Source organism: Dermacentor variabilis, chromosome 3 (assembly GCF_050947875.1).
Source record: "Dermacentor variabilis isolate Ectoservices chromosome 3, ASM5094787v1, whole genome shotgun sequence".
In the NCBI taxonomy this organism is placed as follows: Eukaryota; Metazoa; Arthropoda; class Arachnida; order Ixodida; family Ixodidae; genus Dermacentor; species Dermacentor variabilis.
The window spans coordinates 29987839-30013809 of record NC_134570.1 but is presented as its reverse complement, the minus strand read 5'-3'; the positions used below and the strand labels follow the sequence as shown (position 1 = coordinate 30013809).

General features: G+C 51.0%; 1 protein-coding gene across 6 annotated transcripts in view; it reads left to right on the top strand.

Moving 5' to 3' along the window:
• Positions 1 to 25971, top strand: part of LOC142575350 (uncharacterized) — a 229873-nt gene that overhangs the window by 141589 nt on the left and 62313 nt on the right. Inside the window, exon 1 of one of the 6 annotated variants that reach the window (XM_075684635.1) lies at positions 1653 to 1747. The exons of 4 other annotated variants lie outside the window; for them this stretch is intronic. In XM_075684635.1, coding sequence (XP_075540750.1) covers positions 1668 to 1747 — 80 coding nt within the window. In that variant the 5' untranslated portion in view covers positions 1653 to 1667. Of the gene's footprint in view, positions 1 to 1652; positions 1748 to 2419; positions 2500 to 25971 lie in introns of those variants that run through there. One more of the 6 variants, XM_075684637.1, reaches the window with a different exon arrangement.

Sequence of the window (25971 nt, the reverse complement as noted above, 5' to 3'; positions counted from 1 at the left end):
GCCATTAGTGTGTGTGTGTGTGTGTGTGTGTGTGTGTGTGTGTGTGTGTGTGTGTGTGTGTGTGTGTGTGTGTGTGTGTGAGAGAGAGAGAGAGAGAGAGAGAGAGAGAGGAGGTTAACGAGACTGAGTCCTGTTTGCTACCCTACACGTGAGGAGGGGAATGCGGAGTGAAAGAGAGAGAGAGAAAAAAGATGAGTCTATACCGCACTTTCACATACACTAAGTTAGGCGCAGGATGTCTATAGTCGGGCACTCAAGTCTGTTGCCTTCAGGTAGTGAAGAAGCCCTCGAACTGCTATCTGGGCTAATGAACTGTGAGGCCAGGCTCCCAAGATCTTTGCTTTTGTAAGTGGCCTGTCGTCCAGTCTATTCAAGGCACAGTGGAGATTCTGACGTTGGTTATCAAAGCGAGAACAGTGGCACAGAAGATGACTGACGGTCTCTTCACACTTGCACTTAGCCATTAGTAATATATTCGGATGCATGCTGCTGTACTTTTGCTGCTCTTGCTGTTTATTTTCAACGCACCTTTGCGACTAAACTGCGGGAACCGAAACATATGAGCATTGCTGTAGCGGTGAAACAAAACCTGATGCGACAAACTTCTTCGCGCCAAACGCGCAGTGTTTTGGTGGTTCTGAGTCGCAAGATTTATCACATAGGGAGTGACGGTGCCGCGTGGTGTTCATTGCTCGTCACGACAGTGGTTCCACGGAGTCGCACAAAATTCGCGGTCACCTGAGTTGCACCGGCGCGCGATTAATTCCGCTCACTGACAGAGGTTGCCTTGTCACTTAACCAACTTGAGCTTTAAATGACTCATCAAGAGCACACCTGCCAAGTACACCTGCAGTGGCAGTGCGTTTTCTTGGCTTTCTTTCTTCTTTTCGTTCTGTTCCTTTTATTTCCTTTTATTTGACGGAAACGCGAGTTTAGCGCATGCAGCATCCCACGAACTACGTGTTAATGCCCTCGTCTATGCCCTCGTGGTCAAAGGATCTCTTGACTCGTGCTGACTCAATGGTTAAGCCACAGACGTTTGTCTCTTTCAACCTCGCATCCTGTCACGGCGCGTATTTTGCACGGTCGGTTGGAAAAAGCAACACCATTAAACTTTCCACGGAAAGATATCGAGCAGTCCTCTACCGTTTACGGGCTTTAAACTCTAGCCTTGGGCTAAATTTAGAATACCGTACTTGGATGTCACGTGAAAGCAATTTTTTCAGCTCTTTCTTTTTTTTCAACTGTCTCACCGAGAGGGGTGTATTGACTTGGTGGCGTTGCTTACAGTGTGCGCGCCTGTCAGTGAGTGAGTGGTGTGCGGGCTTGAAAGAGAGAGATAGTGAAAAAAAAAAAGACGTGTATTTCATTCCGCGATTTATTTCATTTTATGCAGTGGCTTCCATTCCCCGACAAGCATTCATATAGACCAACACGTCGAAAATCTCGAAGCAACGAAGTAAACTCGACGTCTCTCCCAATTTAACGAAATGTGGGGGGAGAAGATGAGTAAATAAATAGTTGCAGGAAGCCTACTGTGTTCAGGATGACTCGAAACTTATTCACGTATTGCTCTACAGTAAACGCGTTGCCATGTCGTTTTGAGGCGGGCAGATTTTGTTTTACGAATCTACTCGTTGCACGGTCTCGGTATTGCAAGCTCTGCGATGGCTTTATCCGATGCCAGCCATGCGGCAGCGCTGAAGGAAAGAAGGAACAGAATGCGCGCTCAACGAGCTCATCGTCTGTGAGTGTTTCTAAGTGCCTTCGATTTAACGAGGTTCCCCACTTAACGAAATCATTCTCGACACTCATCGACTCCGTTCAGTCGAGGTTCAACTTGTAACTTTTGACAGACATAGTAGAAACCCAGGCGCTCAAAGATAGCCCAGAACTTTCCGGTGATGAAGCATTCATATACGCCGCGTGTGAACCACTGGGCGTAAAAGCAATAAATCATCCGAGCCGCGCTCCTATAGGCGAGGCAGCGTGACATCACCGAGCGGCTCAGTTTAACCATGGACAAAACCACGAACAAGAAAGCCATGCAACAAAGAAACAACTCCGCGCTCTGACTCGCGCTGCCCCGTACTGACTCTTGGTTGAAGGCTCGCGCGTCGCAGAGCAGGTGCGGTTTTCCAAGGACGCACAGGGCGGACTGCACCTACGCGCGAGTGCAAACTCGGGTCGCACACTCGCGTGTTCCAACGCAGACGCGGTCGCCAACCTCGCTGCAGTTGAGTCGCCGCTCGAACTCCGATACGTCACAGCAGTTAATCGAGGTCCAGCTGGAGCGATGGCGGCGCGTCTATAGCGGGACCTCTTTTTTTTTTTTCGTTTTGTTTCTTGTTAAAAAATGTTTCTTTCGTCTCCGACTGTCGGTGTCGGCGCTCTTCACGCATTCGCCGACCAGCTGGGCGGGACACGGCGTTCCGCTCTCGGTTCCGATCCATCCTTTCTCCGTCCAACGATGCTGCCGCACACAGCGTACTGCCGTCTGTAAGTGGGGCCCGTTCGACTCTAATCGCCGCTGTTAAAGTTGTTTCAACAACTTGTTTCGGGCGAGTTGGTTCGTCTTGAATACAACTTGAATCGGCGCTAAGGGACGAGGACACGAACGAGACACAGACAGCGCCCGACCTGTCGTGTTTATTTTCTTGTCCAAGTTCTCGTCCTTTCGCGCTGCTTCAAGTTGTGCTCAAGTTGTTTGTGTCGCGTTACGGCTGGTTGCCGTACGCGAGGTTTGTTTTACAGAGCTCTAGCTTTTCTTTAGGTTCCTGCAAGGCGTGTGCTCTTGCGCGTGCGGAGCAAATGCTCGGGCGAATGCGAAACGAGGGGAGCAATGGTTTTGATTCGCGTGAATGCGCATATATTTGGCATAGACTTGACGAGCTGGTTACTGCGCAACCTGCACCTGAGTATTTGTAGAGGCAGGTCCTGCAGAACTTTCGTTGCCCTTCAGGTCTTTTGACATGGCTAAGAAGTATCCAACGCACGTACCTGGGTACTGAAGAGAAGATGGCTTCCCGATTGATGCTTTTGCGCGCTTGCTAAAGAAGAGACGGTGTACGTTAGATAGAGGAAACTAGATTTTGGGTTAATTTTGACGTTCTGTATTTCTTTAACGTGCACTCGATGCTCGATGCGCCAATGTCTTTCTGTGCAACCCATCACCACACGCATACACATTCACACACCATTTCACCATTACGCGGATGGAAATCCGCGGAAATCGAACCTGCGACCTCCTGATCATACGCAAAACAACTATTGCTAAGCCACCGCCGCGTGAGCGTGAATGTGTTTGTAACGAGTAACATTGCAACTGCCTTCCTGCGAAAAAAAAAAAATGGAGCTGTATAGCTGTGAGAGGTTGTTGCATATCTGTTGAGAAGTGACGATAGCATCAATTCACCTGTTCTGAATATGGCTCGTTAATATTTTCTGACATTCTTCATCGTTCTTGTGGGTGTTTATTGCTCAACTGACGGATTTTTTGGTATCCATAGAACGTCCTTTCTTGTTTAAATGATATTGCATCCCTTACTGCCCTATTTAATCTCGTTTCTTCGAACGTATTTGTCTTTATTGCGGCAGAATGCTGTCAGGAAATACATTCATTTTCTGACTCGCAACCCTTGAAACGTAGATATTATTTTTTGTGTGTGTGTGTGTGGAACACCACTCTGCGCAACGCTTGGTGCCAATGACATAACGTACGTTATGCAACTTGGCCTATCTATACACATGCGCCTGCGAAACGCGTCTGTTTTGAAAGCGCACCCACTAGCCTGGTTTCGCTTTTTTACCATTCTTTTTCATGAAAGGTTGCCAAGAAAAGGTGTTTTTTAACCTTGAAAGCTATTCCAAACAGAAAATAGAGACTCAGGGGTAACTTCTGCACATGGGGGCGTCTGCATGTCACGTCTGCTTGTAAGAAAAAAAAATCAAATGCAGACGACGCGCTCTCCAAAGGGCAGCTGCTCCAAGACGCAACCGGAAGCAGACGACCTTCCGCAACAGAGGCGGGGTTCGGCGGCAGACGTAATGTCCGCAACACAGCACAACAAGAGGCCTCGGTCATAGAGCTGCGAAAGTCTCGTGCTCAAAGATAAAGTAAAAAAAGAAAGTACCGATCGCAGGAGAGTATAAGGTCACGCGAGAGAAACGCACAAACGACAGCGCGATAAGGATAACAGCGTGCGTTACGCATGCATATAAGACTCGGATCACAATGGCTCCGTGCCGGAATACCCCTCCACCCTGCATTCCGGTCAGCTTGACCAACCGAATCGCCCCATGGCCTCAGGGGCTTACTCTCGGTGTTGTAGGAGGGAGGGTGTTGATAGAGAGAGAACTCCAGTTGGGACTGAGCTGGCGTTGAAGAATAGAAAGTATATAAAAAAAAATCCTGAGAGGGAGGGACTGACCTCAGAAGGGCGCAGACGACATTGAAATGCCGCCAGTGCAACACAATGCCGTCTGCTTGTGCGTGTGTGAAAAAAGTAAATAAATATATAAAAACGGAAAGTGTGGCGCTAAACTGCATGCTGGAGGTCGAAGAAAGAAAAATAGCCAAAGAAGGTTCTGAAATATGAATTACGCAAAGGAATAAGCTTTACGTCTGCGGACTATCTAGCCAAACCCGGACGTGGAGAGAAAAAAAAAAAGTCAGGTTCGCTAGGGGATACCTGAGGCCGACCTCTAGGCGACGGAGGCGTTCTTTCAGTGGTGTGAGCGAGTGCCCGAGAGGGTGGGGGGGGGGGGGGCGGTGATTCGGAACGGTCCGTGAGTGACGGCGAAGGCTGTGTGAGAGTTCGAGTCCTCCGCATGACCACTGTCCGTGAGCAAGCGCGGAGGCACTGACCGTATAACAATAACGGCAGAGATACAGTGCGCGTGCCCGATTCCCTATGGCGATTGCGTTCCCCCGTCTCTGACCGGGCGTTTATTCTACTTGTTTATTTATATTTTGTGTGCTTGGGCTGCCGAACAGCATTCGGCTTTTGGGGACCAGTGCGCGAAAATGGCCCGTGCAATTCGGCTGAGCGCCTGTTAATCGTTTTCGACTTACGCTTCGACAAAAAGCGGAGCTCTCGCGCCATGCCGAGCACATCGTGGTCCTTATTTTCTTCTTTTTTTCTTCCTTCTCCGAGCGAGTAACCTTTGTTGGATCGTGCATCGTATCGCCCGCAGGAGGCCGGTGAGACTTGTTTGCTCACTGTTGTATTCTTTAAAGCGACATCCCTTAAGTGATGTGCATTCACACCGGCGATTGACCGAGGTCGCGCGCCTGACCGCGGCTCACGGCTACCGATGTTCACATCGACAAGCTCGACTATCGCGTCGCCGCACCGAAATATCTCGCATTCAGTGCCCTTCACGTCTGCTCGGATGGCTCGCGCACTACCATCGCCACGTCAAATAACCGTCAGTGTATTCCGACGTCGTGCTCCTGCGCCGCCGATTAGTTCAGCAGCTTTGCTACTTCCGTCGCGGAAGTGATCGAAAAATCGTGCAGCGAGTGACTGACCCGAAGCGATTGCTTTTCGAACATTTGCGATCGTCGCTTTGCGATCAATTTGGTGGCGCGATCGCCTCCACTCGCCGGTATAAATGCGCCCAAATTGGTCCCACGTTTTGGCGACTCGAATCACGTGATCGCACCGCTCCCCTCCTCTTCGTCTCCTTCCACGCTTTGAAACCTGCTTGATCTGCAGGCGACGTGCTTTATTGTTTCGGTAAGCTTCGAGGTAACCTTGACTGAAGCATTGAGGCTAACCATATTCAGAATATCCTGAGCGGGTTGCCTTCAGTGTTACGGCGCGCGCTGGGGTGACACGCTTGGGTTGACTTTTGCGTTGATCAACGAATCTGCGAAATAAACACACGATTGAACCCTTCACTTCGTGAACAAATCACTTCCAACAAAGCAAGTGGCACATTCAATCCGCTACCCGTGGACTGTTTGTGGCAGCGTTGGAGTATAGTCGTCATGCCAGGGATTCCTGTGAAAAGGACGTGTGCGGGACCGGGAAGAACCGCTCGTGTCCGCTGCTTGCGTGCTACAGAAGAGGAAGTCTTACCTCTGGTGGCTCGAAGAACGGGAACTGGGCCAGACAGGAGAAGGGCGCAGCAGTCTCTTTTCTCGCGCGAGAAAGATTCTTTTTTTTTAAGTTCTTTCCCCAGCTGTCGTCTTGGTCGTTGGTCCTGATCTCTTTCTGACTCTTCTGTTTCGACAACAGGACGCCGACCCTCTTCGATGGCATCTACTACCGCTGGTCGTCCGTTTGGGAGCCGTGCTACCAGAGAGAGGGCTACGGGCTACATCCGTCTGGTCGTGGCGTAAAAATCGCTCCTTCTTTTTCCCCTCTCAAAAGCAGCACGGCGGTGTGTTTCTCAGACACTGAACGATGAGGCAATAAAGCGCAAAAACGGGGAAGTGACCTAAAAAAAAAAATCCTGAGAGGCGCTGAAAATTGAGAAACTGTCTGGAACGACAGGCAAAGAAAAAAAGGTTTGGCGGGGGAGGAGGGGAGGTTGAGGTTGGCTCGGGGGAAGCTGAGGAAACGCGGTTACCGACCAAGCGGGCTGGTTGCGCCAACTGGACATAACCATACGCCGCCACCACCAACGCGATGACCTCTGCCCTTCTACTTTCTTTTTTCTTCATTTCTACTTCGTCTGCCTATCGGAGGTCAGCTTCCCGGATGCGGGAGAGAAAGAGGAAAAAAAATATTGTACGGGAGCAAAAGGCCAGGAGAGCGTTCAGAAGGGTGATATTACAGAAAGCGGTGGCGGACCGGTTCCTTCCGAGTTGTTTGCGACTCTCAGACGAACTGACCTGTGTGTTGTTGGTGGAAGAAATAAAAGAAGAGAAAAGGGCGTTAAGAAAAAAAGCCCTGCAATTTTTCCCGTCTGGCCGTCTTCTCCGGGTTCAAGCGAGCGCCACGCAAAAGCGGCAAAGGGGGAAAGAAGGATTGGGGAACTCCTCACCTCTTGACCTACAACTTGCCCGTGGGGAACCCCACCGGTGGCGGTCTGTTCCGGGCCACTCCTTTTCTGTCTCCCTTCTGTCCATTCTTTATCTTTTTTCCCCATTCTTGGCGTTATGCTTCTCCCTTCCTGGAGGTCCGGACGGTTCCGTTTGAGGAAGACGCGCCACTGAAAGTACAAAACGTAGGAAGGAAAAACGGCCCCCGGAAAAGCAATCACCAGTGGAACGGGGAAAACTGCAGTGTCCGGCAGGCTGCGGTGAGAGGTAGGCGGAAAAGGACCGGTAGGAACGGTCAGGCAACGACGAAGATTTTAAAGCAACCAAAATGAATAAAAGACAACTGAGAGTTCGGCGGGTGGCCCGCGGACCCGGTCGTCAGCGCACACTCAATCTGTTGTCCAACTTTGCGTCGAAGCCGCCTTGTTTGCGGCTGGTTCGTTGAAAAAAAAAAAGGGGGGGGGTCGCAACGGAGAACGCGCGCAGTCTTATCCCAACGCTTGCACGCAGGATCTGTTTGGTCCGGCTGGCCCGCAGCGCGGGCATCCGGGGTCCGCCCCCTTTTCGGGCCTTATTTAAACTTTTTTTTTAAACCATAGACAGGGTGGCACGCATTCTGGTTTCTTCCTGCTGGTTTTCTGGGTACCATCTCCACCTGACCTGCAGGAGGGTAAGAGAGAGAGAGAAAAACCTTTCGGTGCATCTGCTGCGCGAATTTTGACCGTTTCGCGTTACGTCGGACCACGTGTTGCCCCGGTGAGCAGCAAACTGTTTTTCCCAGTCTTTGTGTACTTTTCTTTCGTTTTCAGCCCATTGCTGGTTTTATGCAGCCGGTGGTCGGAAAAGCAGGCGACTTCGCAAGCACATCTCATGTGCCTCCTTCCCACCTCTGCCGACCTATACCTTATACGCATGTTGTTCTGGACTGCTAGACAAGCGGTGCGTTTAGCTTGACGGTCACTCGTTCGAGAAATCTTGTAGGAAGAGACAAAAAGGAGGACTAAACAGGAACGAAATTGAAAAAAAAAAAAAAATGGGAGGCACCCGGGCTGCTGCACCGGCTTTCTTTCTTCATCGCGCGGTGATGTACGTCTCCCGAAACGGAAGCACTGCTGTCCCGCTTTGCGCGCTCTCTAACTACTATTTCGACAAACAAGAGTTTTTGTCGGGTACGATTGGCGCCTTCGTTGTTGTTGCGTGGCGGGGTGTTCCTCGATCTCTCGTCGCGGAACTTGGAGGAAGCAACAAAAACGGAAGAACGAGCGCGACTTGGAGGAAGTAAAACGTTGCTCGAGCCGTCGTCGGTCGTTGGTGGCGCGTGCTCTGGCAGAAGCTGCGAGAGAGCACCGTGCGTGAAAAAAGTCGGGCGGCGGCGGCAGCATGTTTTGGTCTGCCGCAGCTACTTGTGCAGCCGTGGGTGCGAAGCGAAGAAGAGGGGCCACTAGGTGCAGCCATAAGGGTCACTAGGTCAAAAACAAGCCGTCGTGCCACTGTTTTGCTCGCGCGTCCGCTCTTTTATTTTTTTCCCCGTCTGCTTCATCTTCGTCTTCTACTTTTTCGTCTTCTTCCTCGCCGGTGCTTTCAACTCCTCCCTTTGACTCTGTTCGCTCGTGGCCGTTTGTGGCTCTTGCGTGCTACGACGTTGTACTAGACATCAAAGTGCGTACCGGACATTGCTGCCTGTGTGTGTGTGTGTTTGTGCGCGTGTCTGCGTGTTTCTTGGCCGGCGGCGGTAGCGGCGCGCATCCTTCTTTGGAACTACCGCCGCGCGAACGCGTCTTCCTCCTTGAAGGTCGTCGCCGCCGCCGCCGTGAATGTAGGTCTTGTTTTGGGCGGTCGGTGCTTCCTTATCGGTTCTCGAGTAGTACACACGAGCGCCCTTTCGACGCAACAAGGTGATCGCACCGGTTCTGTTCTTGTGTTTTTGTCTCCGTGCAACAAGTTGTTTCTGTACACGCGTGTAATCCCTCCGGCGGAGCTTCGCCCTCGCCCTCTTGTCCTTCTTCGTTACCTAAGCAGCGTGCGACACAAAACAACGGTGTTGTTGCTCGATGTACCACAATAAGTTCTTGACTCTTGAAGCATCGGATTACGTGTACGCTTCTCGCGCATGTTGACACTGCGGTTCTTTGCTTCGGCATTCAGCTTCGCACCGGTTTGTGTGGCACTTCTGACGGCAAGATTCGGGAGCGTGGCTATGCTTCGGTTCTCGCCTCAACGATGCGTTCCTTTTGGTCTGGGCGTATCTTGTTGCCTTACTTATTACGGAATTTCAGGAAGGATTGGCGCCAAGAGTTTTTTTGCGGATACCACTCACCCTACGTATCGATGACAACCCACGAATAATTCATGTTCCGTGCACATGTACGCACGTTCCGACTGATGCTATTTTATGGCTGTGCCAACTCACTTCTGTTCGCCACTTCTAAGCCTGTACCGGCGCTGTTGCTTTGGTACGCTGAGGTGGCTTCACCGAACGAAAGTTGGCGGTGTCTGCTGTTACGAGAACAGCGTATCGGAGTATTTTCATTCGAGCTAAATTTTCTTCTGTGTGCGTGGTATATTCTTTTCTTCAGAATAAATCTTTCACAGCTTCTTGCGATGTTCGTTAGAAGGCAGCGTGAATCACATTACGCCTTTTGCAGTTGCGCCATTAAATCGGTCGCGATGTTCGATGCGGTCATTAAACTTCAGCTGGTTAGCGTAGCTTGATCGCTGCATGTTTGAACTCGGTGACTTCATGTCGGCCGAGAGCTGCCCTGACTAAGCGTCTAATGGGCTTGATGAAAGGAAAATTTGTTTGCGAATTGGATGGTTGTCATTTGAAGGCCTCCCCCAGAGCCGACGTGATTGCCTGCGTTATTTTTTTTTTCATTCTACAGGTACATTAACTATATCGCGTGTTTGTGTGACTCTCTGTACGCAGTCCAAGCCTCTATCGTAAGCCGTATTCACGTGTCATCGACGCCCGTTGCACAAAACGGTGTAGAGGCCGCACACATATCTTGGACTTCGCATATGGACGGTCCAAGGAGAGGTCGGACGCGCAGGAACACAACTGGAACCTTACTTATGTCGCGCTGTAGGAGAACAAACAACGCACGCACCGCTCTGCGGGCAGCCTGCGCGCTCAGTAAACCTCATCGTAGTGTTCTTCACTTGTAAACGCATGTCGATGCAGTCTCCACAAAATCTTATTTCGCTTGCCTGCCTCGGCGACTTGAGTTGCTGTCGCGTTAGGCTAGCCAGCACCGAGTTGCGGTTTCGACTCCGGCCCTCGGCGGCCACGTTATGACGTGGTTCGAATGCTAAAGCGCCCGTTCATTCAAGTTCAGGCGCACGTTTGAGAAGTCTGCGTTGTCAAGGCTAACCCCCGAGCCGTCCAGCTTCCTCGCAGCTCACCGTACAAATTTGGAACGTAAAAGACGGTAGTTGGCGTTTCGAAACTTTTATGCGATGGTAGTCAACGACCTTTCGAAGAAAACGGAGCCGTCGCGAGCCACAGCACGCGACAAGCTCGCAGCACGTGAACTACCCGCGGCGCCGGCGCCTTTCGGCGCAAAGCAATCGTGAGAGGCGTAGGACGTATCCTCAAGAGTGTGAGTTGGGCGATGGGGGTCGGCTTTTCGGGAAGTCAGAAAACACGCTGTGTGACGAGAGTGCATGTTCCTTTCTTAGCGTTTTGCCTGTCAGCACTTTCATTATTCCACAAGAAGCCCCACTACAGAAGCGTTCTCAGGTGGACTTGTTGTTCGTCGCTTACAAGGAAACCGCGTAGGAATACGACAAAGACAGAGACGTATAAACAGCGCTGCTAGAAACGAGTTTGTATTATACCGTACTGCGCACCGCCCCCGGGCACGCTTGCGTGTAGCTGCGCACTGGTCCAGCGGCGTGCTTTTTTGTCAAATCTTGGCATTAGCTTCAAAGGCCTTCGTGGCTGCACACGCGGTCACCGCCATTGCAAGCCTCCTGCTCAACTGATCATTGACCCCTCCGTCTCGTCACTCCCTCTAGCTTCCCAAGCACGACGCGCGCGATCCTAGTGGGCGCTGGATACAACTGCAGGCATGCGTGACCTTTCCGCTAGTTAGAGAAATGAGCGGACACACACAATTTTTTTTTCTGGCTTGTCGTTTCGCTTTGACTGCTGCCGCACTGTGCTACCGCGAAGCTGTGGAGGCCAACTAGACGGTCCTATTCGTCACTTAACGCGAAGAGGCGCCAGTGGGCACCTGGGAAGTCTCGTAGCCCTGCCATCCAGGCGGGTGCGCGGATCGCGCACGAGGTGATGGCCCGCGAACTTTCTTCACCGAGGCTGTACGCTTTCGAGCTGAGCCAGACGAGCCGGAACTAAAGGAAAGCGTAGAATCGGTCGCTGCAGTTCGTTGAACTCTGGCACAATCGCCGCATCCCATTCCTTTGCTGCACGAAGGCCTTCGCGTTCCTTGCTGCGAAGGTGTGAGCTCCCACAGGTCATGCACTAACTTTTTTTCTCTCTCTCTCTCTCTCGGCTTTCCCAGCACCGCGGGAAGTCCACGACGTTAGCTTCGCTCCGATATTTTTCATAAATCCGTGCCGCGGGGGGCAGAGCAGTGCACCACCTTGGTAAGGGATTCTAGGGACGTGCGTGAACAATGGGCTGAACATGACGCGGAAAGCGCGTAAGTCTATAATTTCTAAACGCGGATCTCGAGCACGAACCTCTTGGAAGAACCGCCCAGCCAAACAACGCGCAGAGAGCGCACATGCCGTTTCAAAGAAAACGCCGCGGCTAAAAGCCACACGTTCGTAATAAAAGAAGAAAAAAAAGGTATCTGCTCTTAAATAACGTTTTTCGTTGGGGGCAACGGGTTCCCTGAGCGATGTATACGCACTGCGTGCCGAGGTCATTCTCACCCTTTTCCGTTCATTCCTTAAATATTAATTTTTTTTTCTTTTTCGGCTCGCTTCTCTTTCGTTGGAAACCATTTTCGGGGATTCCTTTGTGTATCCTCTAGTCTACACCGCCCGGTGCGCGTGCGAGGTGGTATACGAGTTTCTGCGCGCGGCGTGTTTAATAAACCACCGCCTGTCATCCTCCGTCGTATACATACGTTACGGGCTTTCCCAAGAGACAACCGTGCACTGAAGTCGAGCGAGAAAGCGAACGTGTAAGAAGTCGAGGAAAGAAAAGAAAAGCCAGGGCATTGCGCGCGGCATACGGGCCGGGAAACAAAGGGGTTCGAATGGTGGCGCGGAGTAGTGCATCGTAAACTTTGCTCTGACTGGAACGTGGCTTACGCATTTCTCGGTGCCTGGCGTTTCTTCTAGCACATGCACGTTCTGTATGCGTTTTCGCCTTAAAAGAAAAATGAAAACCGTAAAAATTCCTGAAGTAAATGGATCTGCTCTTAAAGGTGGCGGGTGCCTGTTCTCGGACTAGCTTGACAGCGTGCGGCGTTATTTACGAGACTACGAGCGTCCGTGGGGCCGTTGCTCTCTTCCTCGCGCCTCTTTTTCCTTTCCCAAGCTGCGTATCTTTTGTTGTTCTTATAGTGGTTGCAGTTGTACCAGTATATATACTGCGTCGTCATCTTTCCCACAGTTACGCGATGTTCCTGGAAACACATTCTTTCTCTCCAGAGCGCAGTGGATCCGAATCTTGACCTACGTAGCAATCAGCCCTTCCCCCGCTTCCCTGGACGTGTGTGTGTGTGTGTGTGTGTGTGTGTGTGTGTGTGTGTGTGTGTGTGTGTGTGTGTGTGTGTGTGTGTGTGTGTGTGTGTGTGTGTGTGTGTGTGTGTGTGTGTGTGTGTGTGTGTGTGTGTGTGTGTGTGTGTGTGTGTGTGTGTGTGTGTGTGTGTGTGCGCGTGCGTGCAATATTTCTTCCTTCATCTCTTTATTTTTTTTAACGGCTGCTCTGACCTCACAACCTGCAAGCACTAGCATAGAGAGTATGCGTATACCGCGAAGGCAACGAACTTGGGATTTTAGGCGAACTGCGGCCGTAAATAAGCTACACGCGAACCCTTGCGAGTGAAAATCTCCGAATAACGCCGAACAGCCTTCGGGCACATAGTGTAGTAATTGCCATCAGGCCAATTTCCTTTGGTCTGTTGATAGACTGCTGATAGACTGATATGTACATAGATATTACTCGAGCCTGCAGGCCTTGCATAGGCATTCTGTTGACGTATACCCTCTGTAAAGCGTAATAATGAAACGTCTATAAAATGTTGTAAAACTACGCCGTGCATAGGCATTCTGTAGAAGTATTAATAAAGCCTCTATAAAGCGCAATGATGAAACGTCTATAAAACGTTATAGTAAAACTACGCCGTACATAGGCATTCTGTAGACGTATTAATAAACCCTCTATAAAGCGTAATAATGAAACGTCCATAAAACGCTACAGTAAAACTTCGCATTTTCTAAGCACAACTTAACTGAATTCTCGTGAAGGGTGGCACAGAGGACTGAGCGGTACAGTGGCCTACCAGGGCGCGGGGTCTTTGCTCGCACGTGATGCGTTGCCTCCAACGAGAGTTATGGCGTTTCTCAGTTGATCCGGTACAACCGAACTGTTGCTAACGCCATCGCCTCACCTCCTCCCCCGTTCGATCCTTACGGCGTTCGGTGGCACACGAACCGCCGGAGAGGTGTACAGAGGACCGCTCGCCGGCGTCTCTCGTATATCGTCTGCTTTTTGTGATGCATGGACGGAGAGAGGTGAAAGTCGGTGGCCGTTCGTCCTGCAGCATCTAATACAACGCCACGAGGAAGACGACGAAAGGATCCATATCCTCGCTGGAAGGGGGGGTGGGGGAGGAGGGAGGGTGCGTGCGCGCTATCCAAGAACGTGCGAACACACACACACTCCCGCCGCGTATGTGAACGACACAGCATCTGTTCGTGGACGAGTTTGTGCGCGGACAAACGAAACGACGCTGTCTTTGCGAAGCTGGGAGAGAGAGAATGGCCGTTGAACGCATAATTCACGCCGCGCGTAGCACCTCTTCAGCGAGACGCCGAGTTCTCCAGCGGGGGGACGAACGAGTGGTGTAGTACAGGCAACACCGGATGAAACCTGTTTTCCCTTGTGGTATTACCAGACGCGCGTTAGCACCTTCTTGGCTTCTCTCGGCTTCGTTGTCGCCTTCGTTTAATTAGCTGCTCCGCCTCGCGTCAGCCACCGTAAATAAGGCGGCGCTTCTCTATTTTTAGCTTTCGATGCTGTTCCCCCATGGGGAGCGAAAGAGAGGTGTTCGCCCTGCTCGGTGCCGGCCACCAGCGACCGTTTTCAATCTGGCGAGTGGCATATGCGTATGCTATAAGTAGAGGCCACTGAATGAGGCGGGGCTGTTGCCTTCTTGCAACCCTTTGTCGCATTCGGCGGAGATGGCTCATTTGCAGCGGCACCGTCAGGAAGATCTGCACGCACCGGGAACACGAAGTCGACCGGCGTTGACTTTGGGAGGAGCGTGTTTTCGAGAGATGGCGTTTGTGTGTGGTGCAGTTGCTCCTCTCTTGCAAGCCGACGCGCGGCTGTGTCTCGTCGATAAGCCTCGGCCGTTTCCGGACTCCGTGATTCCTTCCTCCGGTGTTCGGGCTGTCACCCCTCCCATACAAAAGGTCCGGAAGCCAGGAAGGGAGGGGGGAGTGTTTTGGCCTGAGGAGCGTAGTTGTTTAGGAAAGTACGCGTGGTTTCGAGTACCCATTTCTGTGGCCCTCTTCTGTCTTGCGTCAAGGCAACATTTGGTGGCGGAAATAGCGCATTACTCGGTGATTCTTCTTTAGAACGCAAGAGTGGACTTTGTCGCGCTTCGAACGCGGAAGTTCACCTCGAGTTCCGCTGTGCTAACGCGTTTCGCAGGCATTGCTTTTATGTCACACTATAAAAAAAGTTTACGCTCTTTGGCGTGTATATGTGCCACACAAAAAGAATCATCTGCCTCGCTTGCGTTTCCTTTCTTGAAAACGCCGCGCCCGCTATTTTCCTGTCGGCAATGCTATGCCGTGCTGATAACGCGCATGCCGTTCGTTACTGGGAAGTGCCGGGCTCGCAGCGTTAAAGAAAGGAAATGCGGACAAGACAGATGACGTTTTATTGTTGTGTGGCAAGATATGACTCAAAGGGTGTAAACTTTTCTTATACTGCATCTCTCGACAGGCTTTTTCGGCGACGGAGGAAACTTTTCTCGCTGAAGTGTTGCCCACAAGCGCGGAATGAATAGATATATCGGCAAAGTCGAGAATTTTTCGCGTTTACGTGCGCCGCCTCGTTCAAAGGGCTTGCCTGCATGCATACGCCCGAACTCTCGATGGTGCTAATCTTCACCAGGCCATCAATCCGAGACCGATGTCTATTGCAACAGGGTCGATTTCCAAAACTTGACTTAATATCCGTGACGTTCTCACGATACGAATGATTCTTTCAGGATGCCAGGTCCTAATCTTTGGGATACCAGGTACTCTTTTGGGATACCGTGTACTTTTTGAGAATACCGGGAATTTCCACTATGTCCAGGGAATATTTTGTGATATCCAGGACTTTCACTGTTCGGGACTCTTTCACGATGTATGTTCGGGACTCTTCCACTAGCTCAGGATTCTTTCACGATGTTCAGGAATTTATCTGGATGTCCGGGACTTTTTACATATCTCGACAGCATTTCACAGGATTTATCAAGGACTTCTTTCTGAAAATCCGGAGCAATGAAGTCCTCGGCGTCTCTCAGAACTGTCCGTGACACGTTATCCTTCCATTCGCGCCACCCCGCGCCCCGGTCCATTGGCGCCTATACTCTGAACTGTCGATTTCAAGTGGCGGCTAGTTGAATCTCGTTCTTGGCATGCGTTCCGGCGCGTGCTCGGGTCGGCGCTCATCTCACTTCCGCGAGTCAAGAAGAGGTCGCTCGCTGTCGTTGCGTCACGCGGAGCCGGCATTCGATTCTCGGCCCCCGCTTCGTTCCCTCCGGAAACACACGACCGCGCGAGTGGCCGTCGGGCATTCTGCGCGCACAAGCCAGCGCTAAGTGCGAGCTTGTTTGGGGACGCGGCGAGATGGTTCGCGAGAAAGCTTAGATGAGAGACGTGCGAGGGTGCGATGGGATTGGGACGTGGTGGGGGGGGGGGGGGGCGTAAGCGTGTTTGTGCGCCAGGCCTGCCGGGGAAGACTGGGAGGACTCCTCGATACGCAAGTCCTCGCTAAGCAAACGCAAAGTCGGGCGACGCCAGCGAGTCTGGGAGAGCCTTGCGAGCCGCCGTCACACGAGGCCTTACTTTGAGCCGGTCCTCTTAGTCAAGTGATGGTGCGAGGGTTTCGGCTCGAGAAGAAAGCGCGATCGAGTCGGTTGACGCGGCTTACGGCGTCCGCTCTTCCAAGGCACGCGCCTCGTGCGGCGGGAAGAAAACAACAAAATGCCGCGCACTCGAAGCGAGGCGCGACCACTTATCCGAGATTTTTTGGCACGCGCTTCTCCCCCGCAAACCCGGCGCGCGGTTCAGCCCATAAAGTGCCGGCGGCGAGGTCGTCGCGTGCCGCTCCTATCCGGCCTATAGAGCGCGCGCTGTGCATGTCTCCGTACACAGCAGTCTCGTTTCCTGATCGGGCTCGCGGTTCTCGGATTGCCGTGGCGCATCGCGCGCGGCTGGCCTGTGGTGCCGGCACTTTGCTCTGCTTCGGATGCATCATGCATATTCTGTTTCATTTCGGTCTTGTTTTACTTTTTCTTTTCTTTTTTTGAACCAGCCTCTGCAGCTACTCTGCATCTCCGGTTGCCGCCGCTGTGGTGACTCGTCGGCGAGGCTGTCGACCTCGCTGAAACTCGGCCCTCGATCCTCCGTCGTCTCTCTTTGGCTCTTTGCTTTTTCTTTTTTTTTTTCTCGTCCCGGTGTCGTCGTCTTTTTTCAGCGTGGCGCTCTCGGCGCCCATTTTTGGCCGCTCGCAACGCTATGCGAAGTCGCGGGTCGCCGACGTCTCGAAAACGATCGAAGGCGGTGCATTCTGGGGGACGGTTTCGTAAGCAGAATGCGGATATCGTTTGGTTCGGGTTTGCTTGCTGGCAATGAGACTCTTAAATGGAGCGTGATTATGCAGATCCGACTCATACCCTTCAATTCTTGCCTCACCGTGGCAGTTAGTGGCAGTTAGTTTTCAGAGATTGCACACATTGGTGTGATCGCCTCTCTTTCTTAAATGGTCTGATTGGCGGTTGTCCAAGCGAGATTCGTGACGGCATTCGCTTGAACTGCCGTGGTCCTGTAGGCTCGGGGCTGTAAGCGCAGCTGAATAATCACGCCCCTTCTTGATTTACTGATTTAGCGCTTTAAATCTAAATGCGTACACACGGGCTATGCGAGATACCGTAGCAGCGAGCTGTGCTATTCTGGCATTCTTTGACGTACACCGATATCGCCGGCGCACGAGCTTCCTGGCATTCCGCCCCTGCGAAATGCGGCAGGGAATCGAACCTACCACCTGGCGTTCAACGCCGTAGCCTCAGCGCCTCCGCGACGGGGCATTCGTCCTGCTTCGGTCAGGTGGTGCCAGGTCTCGAACAGCAAGACGCATGCACGGGAACGCACGGGTCATCCTCGAAACCGGCCGGCGTCTTGTGGACACTCGCTGAGTGGGAGGGGTCGCTCGGATGCTTTGAGTTGCGGACACTGCTCACCGCCTTGAGATTTTTATTTCTTTAACAGCGCGGCGATAACGCGTGGCCCATATCTCCGTCTTTATCGGCCGCCAAGACAAGATATTTCGGGGATGGGGGGGACGAACGGGCAGGGAGACTGTTGGTCGGCGCATTCACACGCACACCGACTGTCGCTCCTCTTGCCTTTGCGGCAGCTCTTTCAGAGGGTGGACAGATAACTGACGCAACTGAAGCACTTTCCGTTTCACCTAAACCGAGTTGTTTTCTCTTGAACGACGCCGCAAAGACTCTCGGTGGCTATATACTGTACATAGCGTCTTGCTTTTGAGCACGAGGTCGGGGGTTCGAATCCCGGCCGCATTTCCATGGGAGTGGAACGCAATAACGCTCACGTGCCGAGATTTGGTTAACCCCGGGTGGCCAAATGAATCGGGCAAAAAAAAGAAAAATAGACAGTATACAAATAAAAAAAATAATTTTTAGATTATTTGGGGAATATATACATGAAAGCATTGCACTCCACAAGCGATTATTTATTTATTTATTTATTTATTTATTTATTTATTTATTTATTTATTTATTTATTTATTTATTGGACATGTTTAATTTTTGTCGGCGGTTTTTCCGCAGCATTTGGTTGCCAAATCAACAGACCTGGCTACTCCATTATTCAGCAAAAGAAGCTCTCCGAGGTTTTATTAACCATATTTCTGTGATGCTTTGATTACTACCCACCCCCCCCCCCTCTCTGCTGACTGCCTCGCAAGCGTGCAGTGCGATCAATCGGACCTGTTGCTCTTTATAGCGGGTCCTGCAGGTGAATGGCACGAGCGGATTTTTTCAGCGTCCAGCGTTGCGATTGAGAAAGTGCCGCGCCGGCTTCTATTTTTCTATATCTGTCGCACGCCCGCCTGACTGGGCGTACAGGAGCCCGGAAACAATGCAATCTGAAGCGGGGCGAAACGTAAAGCGTGTGCCGATCGCTTCCTGCATGCGGGCGACGGTGTACAATAACCCGCGGCTGCTGGCCGCAGTGGCCGCATGGTGCGGTCGTTCACCCCTGTGTTTTTTCTTTCTCTCTCTCTGTCTACGCGGGCAGGCCTTCAGGCGCGAGCAGTATGGTAGCCTGTGGCCACGTAATGAGTGAGCGATGTACCTGTCGTCGAGGGGGCGGGGAAGGGGCTGAAGTGGATTGCGATCCAGTTTAGTTTTTTTTGCCGTGTCATTATATAAATTCGTTGTCTGGCTCGTCGTCTGCAGCTGCAGGTTCGAAACGAAGGCACGCGATGGCTCGTGATTTTACCGCGAGAGGAAAACGATGAGGCTTGCCTGTTACCCTTCGTTGACAACGCGGCTTCAGGGCTAGCGCGCAGCCAAAAAAATTAGGGTTTCTAACAATCGGGGACCAGAACTTCGTCAATGTGCTTGTGAATATCTTTTTTTTTCGTGATCCCTTTTGATTTATGCAAAAGAAACAATATGAAGCGGGCACAGATAGGTGTTACAATGTACGAAATCCGGAACACCACAAACGCGAATGGATGATGATGATGATGTGGCCATCTGCTTTGAAACTGGGAGTGGCACATGCTCCCAAGCTCGCTCTTCGGCTGTGTTCAAACCGCTAAATATCAGCAGCTGCGCTTGTGCCGACATCTTGCGCCGATTTGTTCACCAGAATAATTTTATTTAAGCGGCTGTTCTTTCTCGTCCAAGGAACATAGGACGAAAAAGAAATAAAACATCGCGCTGTTATGGTTTTCAGACACATATTCATACCGACCAGGCCGTTTTCCTGGCTTCGCCGAGGTCCATTGCGTTCTAGATCTTGCGTTTCAGTTACGAGACGCGATGACGTCTCGCGTGTATGCTGTTATTTGTACGGTGATCAGTGTAGGCGGTAGTTCCTTGCATGGCTAGCTGTCGCTATACTGGGTGCTTCGTGTGAGTGACGGGGATTTGCAGGACCTGAACTGCGCTTCCCCAGCGTTACGCAGACATACGACACTGACTGCTTGAATACGCGAGCCTCCGCGCCAAGCGTCGCCATATCTAGGGGTATTTATTCCGCGGTTCCAGCGATAGATAATTTGTTCCAGCTTAATCGTCCAATTCGTCTTCCACCGTACCCTGAAACACTGTCATCACTCTGCGTAATGCGTTAGTCTGTAACAGACGCAGAACGATACGAAGAAATGACAGGACAAGAGCGACCTGTCACGTTTTTTTTCTTTATTTGCTATTCCACGTCTTTCGTTATCGGGTCGCATTTCGGCGCGCGCAACTGTGCTTGCGCACGGCGACACCTAGATACCTTTTAGAAAAGTTAATTGTCCGCTGCGAACAAGTTAGCCGCGAGAACGCTCTTTTCTGTCCTGCCGTTTCGTCACGTCGATTGGCGTCAGTTGCTTCAGAACAAGTGCGAGCCAAGTATACGTTCGCAAGAAGCAGTGGCTCGGTAATGGGGCCCTTAAAACGGCCGCAAAGTTATCTCGAGCTATCCGTCGTTGTAAATGAAAAATATCGGAGGCACAACCCTTTTGAAACGCGTGCGCAAAATCGATTTAGAAATCGGGCACAGCACCCGGAAATATTGGCGTTATAATGCGTCGAGCTGCCTCTGACGTCACGAAGCAGCGCTTTCCTCGGACAGCTCGCATTTTTTCTTCGTCGCCGAAAGTTCCGGCAATCGCTGAATAATTTACCGCACGCGTCTTTATAGGAGGCAGAAAGCCGGAGAAGTCGCGCTTAGCGTTTCTCTCTCTCTCTCTCTCTCTCTCTCTCTCTCTCTCTCTCTCTCTCTCTCTCTCTCTCGGCTCTTGCTTATCGGAGGGTCTTACGCAACCTGACTCCCCGCAGGCTTTGATCGAATTCAGTTGCGTGCACGGAGCCGCCTCGTTTCCGGTGGCCGGTGTGTATATATGCTGTTCGGTATCGCGTGCTGGTCGCTCAGCCGTGCGCGGCACTCAGGATGCGAGTAACGACGCTGGCGATGGATGGTTGCGTGCAGCACGCAACGACCGCTCACCCGCAGAAACTAGACAAAAAGAAAAGTATCGAAATTGTGCCTTACTTGTGCTTCTGGCGCTGTTTAGCTTGAAAAGGAGTCATTATGAGGACCGAGGAAAATAAATCTAAAAGGCGACGTAGATCATTCGTGTCGTTTTAACGTGCCCCTGTGTGACGCGTACGCCTGGAGAACAGAGCGAATGCGGCTAAGTTGCGACTCCTTCAGTGATAAACAACGGCTAGCTTTCTTCAACGGAGCAACGTTGGCTCTTGTTGCTTATGAATGGAGAGATAAGAAAGCTTGTCATCTAAATATATTTTTAGATTATCTTTCTGGGAGTAACTGTATATGCCTCATATATATTTCGTCCCGCTTTCGAGAGTTCTCTGTGCACCCAGAACTACTATGCGTTTCACTCTGATTGGGCACAGCCAATGTAAAACGCACTCCATCGCGGAGCACGAAGACTCTAAACACGGAGTTACGGTCAAATACGAGACAAGAATTTGCTCCGGCATAGAATTGCGAGCAGCAATTGCCCTTAAGTGCACGCACAGCGGACATCAAAGCTCATCGGGAGGCGCGGGTTCTGGAAAACATCACACGCAGAATCTTCCGTGGGAGTTACATAAACTACGCCTAACCATTTGCTACCGATCACCTGCTTATTCGTCGCCGCGTGCTGCCGTGATTCGTATAATTGCGAGAAAGAGCGCGAAAGAACCGTGAAACGGAGAAGCGCGGTTGTATCACCGAAATGTAAAAATGTTCACTGATGTTATATGAAGGTGCGTGTGAATGATGCCTCTGGTTCGTAGAAGATGAGCACTCGCCGATGCGTGCTGTAGTACATGACGCAAATGAAACAGTGTCACGATTGACAGACCTCGTGCGTAGACGTGGTGGACGACGCTGCCTCTTCTCGATGCGAACCATTATCAACCGTACTCAGGTGGCGGTTGCGTATGGCACGGCCTTCCGTCCACTACCTTGAAACTAATCTGCGATGGGGACGGAGTGCACCGAGTGCTGATAGCTTCGTGTGCGCCATGTCCTCGCCGCTTAGTTCGCGTTGAAGCGAGAGGCGAGAACCAAAGTCCATTCGTTCGCTGCTCGGGTTGTATCGTGAAAGTTATCTATCGGATTACGTGGCGGACGGACGGGTTTCCTCGTTGGTTACGCGCAGAAATTTATTTATTTATTTATTTACAATACCGCGAATACCCCTCCTGAAGGGGTTTTACATGAGGGGTGGGTGAGCATACAAATTTACCATTTGCAGTAAGCACTGAAATGAGTTAGGAGAGAAAGAGCAACGTAGAAAAACCCGATGACTGCAACACTTTGCGCACCCACAAATAAAGGAATAGAAAAACGGGTAAAAACACGAAAACTTATCAAATATGACAATCGACAAGTGTTGAACGTAATGTGTACAAAAAGCGGCAGTGACCTTTTTCTAGGTATGGAACACGGTGAGTAAAAACAGGCAGACATCTCGATAAACATATTAAGATGTCGACAGAAACACGTTTAAAAGAACACTGCAGATAATACGAGCAGATGACGCGATCAGGCAAGTGATTCAATGGCGAACCTAAAACTCGCAGGATCATGAGTAATGACGCTGACTGGAAGATTATTACGATTGACTACTGTTTCATAAAAGGAGGATTGAAGTTGTGCAGTTGTCTGAGCATGTGGCGGGTAAACTGCTTTATGGTGGCTGATACGGCTTGAAAGACTGTTTAGATAAGGGTGTTGCAGAGGGAGGGTATATGGTAGAGCTTATGATAAAGGCAAAGTCTGGATGTTTTGCGGCGCCTATCTAGTTTGGGAAGATTAGCCTTTGATTTTAAGTGATTAAAAGATGGCAGTGGAAAGAAGCTGCCAGTTCATTGTAAGTCATGTGCGAAGAAGTGCAAGCCGATATTTGACAAAACGAAGGTGTTAGGGCTAACAAAGGACCGAAGGGCACGTGAAATCTTGGAAGCTTCCTTGATAAGACATGGCCCAGTTACGTGCATCAGCGAACCGTCAGTGTATCTTTTCAAGAAAGAAGTTGAAGAGAGAGAGAGAGAAGAGAGAGAAGGGAAGACGGAAAGGCAGGGAGGTTAACCAGACTGAGTCCAGTTTGCTACCCTACACATGGGGAGGGGAATGGGGAGTGAAAAAGGGAGAGAGAGAACTTAGGTGTAGGATGTCTATAGTCGGGCACTCAAGTCTATTGCCCTCAGGTAGCGAAAAAGCGCTCGAACTGCTTTCTGGGCCAATGAACTGTGAGGCCAGGCTCCCAAGATCTTCGCTTCCGTAAATGGCCTGTCATTCAGTCTATTCAAGGCACACTGGAGAGTCGCACGTTGACTATCGAAGCGAGAACAGTGGCACGGAAGGTGACTGGTGGTCTCTTCACACTTGCACTTAGCGCACATTGGTGAATCCGCCATTCCAATACGATAGCTGTAGGAGTTGGTGAATGCTACTCCTACCCACAGCCGACACAGCAGATAGGGGCTTGCCGAGGGAGTGTTCCATGGTCACGCGGTTATGATTCGGCTTGGGCATGCGCATAGTTCGAAGCGGCAGCATTGTGTGATTTCAATAAGCTAGTTGTTTGTCAGCGTTCGTCCTGTGTCTTTATCTACCTGCGTCTCGTTCCTAGCGCAGTTTAATTTCACAAAAGAAAAGTAAGGGAACACACCAATGTGCGGCTTTTACTTTGCGTGACACTCCTGCAGCTTCGAGTGCCGTCCGAAGCTACGCCGTTCCTCGTTGCTCCGGGGCGTTCCGTTTCCCTCTGCTTCGGAGTCCACGTCCCGTGACGTTTGCCTGTAAGGCGTTACGCCTCTCCTTTAGACGTCGAGTCCGAAGGTACACAAGATTAGCAGCGGTCGAGGTGGACACGTATCTCGTTCATTGACCCCTTGTGGCGCCCACGCGAGCACCTCTGTGACACTAAACGGTGCCTGGACCGGATCGAACGCGCGCTCAGTCAAGTGTCGTTGCCCCGATGGAGTTGACCGAAGAAGCTGTAACTGTTATCGCGAAGAGAAAGTTCCAGCAGCTGAGTCCTTCGCCGCAAGTAGGCGTTTGTAAAGGTGTTTAAATCATAGTTCCGGGTATACACAGAGCGTCATCGCTTGGCGGGTTGTGTTTAGACTGGCTCTGTAGGACACGTTTTTAACAAAGAGGTGAGCTTACCACACTGCTTAAATGATTATCGCAGCAGCTGATAATCATTCAAGATAGTAAATGTGATTACTATCTTGAATGATTATCAGCTGCGGCGATTGGCAGCCGGGCGTGTATTTACGCATGGAGAAGTCCTTTGTTCCTTAATTGCAGCTGAGCAGGAAGATAGGCTGCATCAACGCCGGCTATCCCAAGGCTCGGCTAACAAACCAAGGCCGTACGTATTTCCCGTATTGTAACAGGCACGCACGTACTTTGACAAAGAAACGCAGAAAAAGGAAATCGAAACGTATATTAAGACGATAACTAAAGCTAACCACAAGAAACGTCCCACGTGCACCCGCGTTAAAGTTCATGCCCACTTGCACTGAAAACGCTATTTTTTACGCAAATTTGTTTCGTTTGCCAAGCGACAAGGAGTAGCCGGTGCCACCATAAAGGCGCCAACCTCTCCTAACATTCACTTCAATAAAAAAAAAAAAACCGCTTAGTACACGCACAAGCACGAATGAGACGTCGCATTAGGCGTAACTAGCGCAACACTTCGGCGAACGCGCCGTCGATAGTGCTACAATGGAACTGTCGGCGTTATGCATCGCGCGGAGCTTAGTCTCGTTTATTTCTGTAGCGATTGCGCATGCTCCGAACATTAGCTACTGGCAGCTTCGTCTGGAAGCCGAAGGGTTGTAAACGGAGCTTATTGGTAAATATCTGTGTGAATGAAACCTTTGGGACAGCGCGAAAAGATCCCGACAAGAATACAGAACACGAGTGCAGAAGCCTTCTGGGTCTTAAGTTTTCCAGAAGGGTGACCAGGAGCTCACGATGGCGAAATGCTTGAATGCCTCTCTTCACTCTGTCAAAAAAATGTCGTCGTCGACTGCCCTTCACTCTGGCCAACCAACAGCAGACATTACTTTCCCGGAATCTTTATGTCTTGTTGCCAAAGTGTCCACGTCCTTGGCGTACCGCATGCTTGCACAGGCACGCTGTACGGTCGCAGCGTTAAGCTTTAGGTTCAATTCAAGGTTCGAACAGTGGCGAAACCTTATCGCATTAATTCTTTACAGCACGCCCTCTGCGGCTATAATTAAAACGCTGAACCCCGTTTCTGGCGCCTGTCATAGCATCATGGTTGGCTTTGGTGCGAAAAAAAAAAAATCAGAACCGCATTGGTTCGCTATAATGTAGCCGAGCCTTTGTTCCATGACTTTGATATTATTTACGCGAACCGCCGCCAAAACGTAACGAAACAATGAATAAGCGAGAGAAACTATTTTCTCACGTGTTCAGAAGCAGTGCACTAAATGTATCAAAACAACGTTTGGTGCACTTTATAGTTGTTTCTTCTCTGTTCTTGCCTTAAACACTGTATCAGCTGCCAGGCAAAGAGGTCCTCGGCTCGCTCTCTGCCGGGGCCTGATCGGACTGCCATTTTATTACGTTCCCGACTCCATATTTCCAGCCTAAGGGGCCAAGGCCTTTTCTTATCAATCGACTGCCGTCCAGATAACAAGTTGCTTGAATATCGAATGGCTGCAGTGGAACACTAGCACATGGGTGCCTAACGTTCAGTTCGAATAGTGTCATGTTCTTTTCGCTCACGGTTTCTATCTCGTCTTTTACTCAACGTCTTGCATAGCCGTACTCACGCGAACTCATCATCCAGGCTTAACTTCTCTCGAGTTTGCCATTAAAGCCTGCTCTCGCAATCAAATTTGCCGCTTTGTCTTGCGCATAAAATTCCTCGGTTGATATTGTGGTTACCCGAGGAATGGCTTGGAAGTTTTGAGTTCTTCAGTCACCAGGGGACCGCGTAACCCTCGAGGAAGTTTCGTTCCCGCGCTACTGCTCCATTGCAATGTATGCGCGCACGCGTACGCAGCAGCTCGTACATTCTTCCAGCCGGTAGCTTCTAAAGGAATTTCGGGGTGGGCAGGGTCGCGGTGCGTGTACCACACGGGAACTGCCACACGCCACGTTTACGCGGTGGAATGGGGAGGGCAGATGGAGAGGGCGGACTATTTTGCGCGAGGAGGACGGAACAGCCCCTCGGTAACACTGCATCACCGAGGGTGCGGGGAAGAGGGGAGTTACGCACCTCTGGCCCGGACCAAGAAACGTAAGGTGACGAC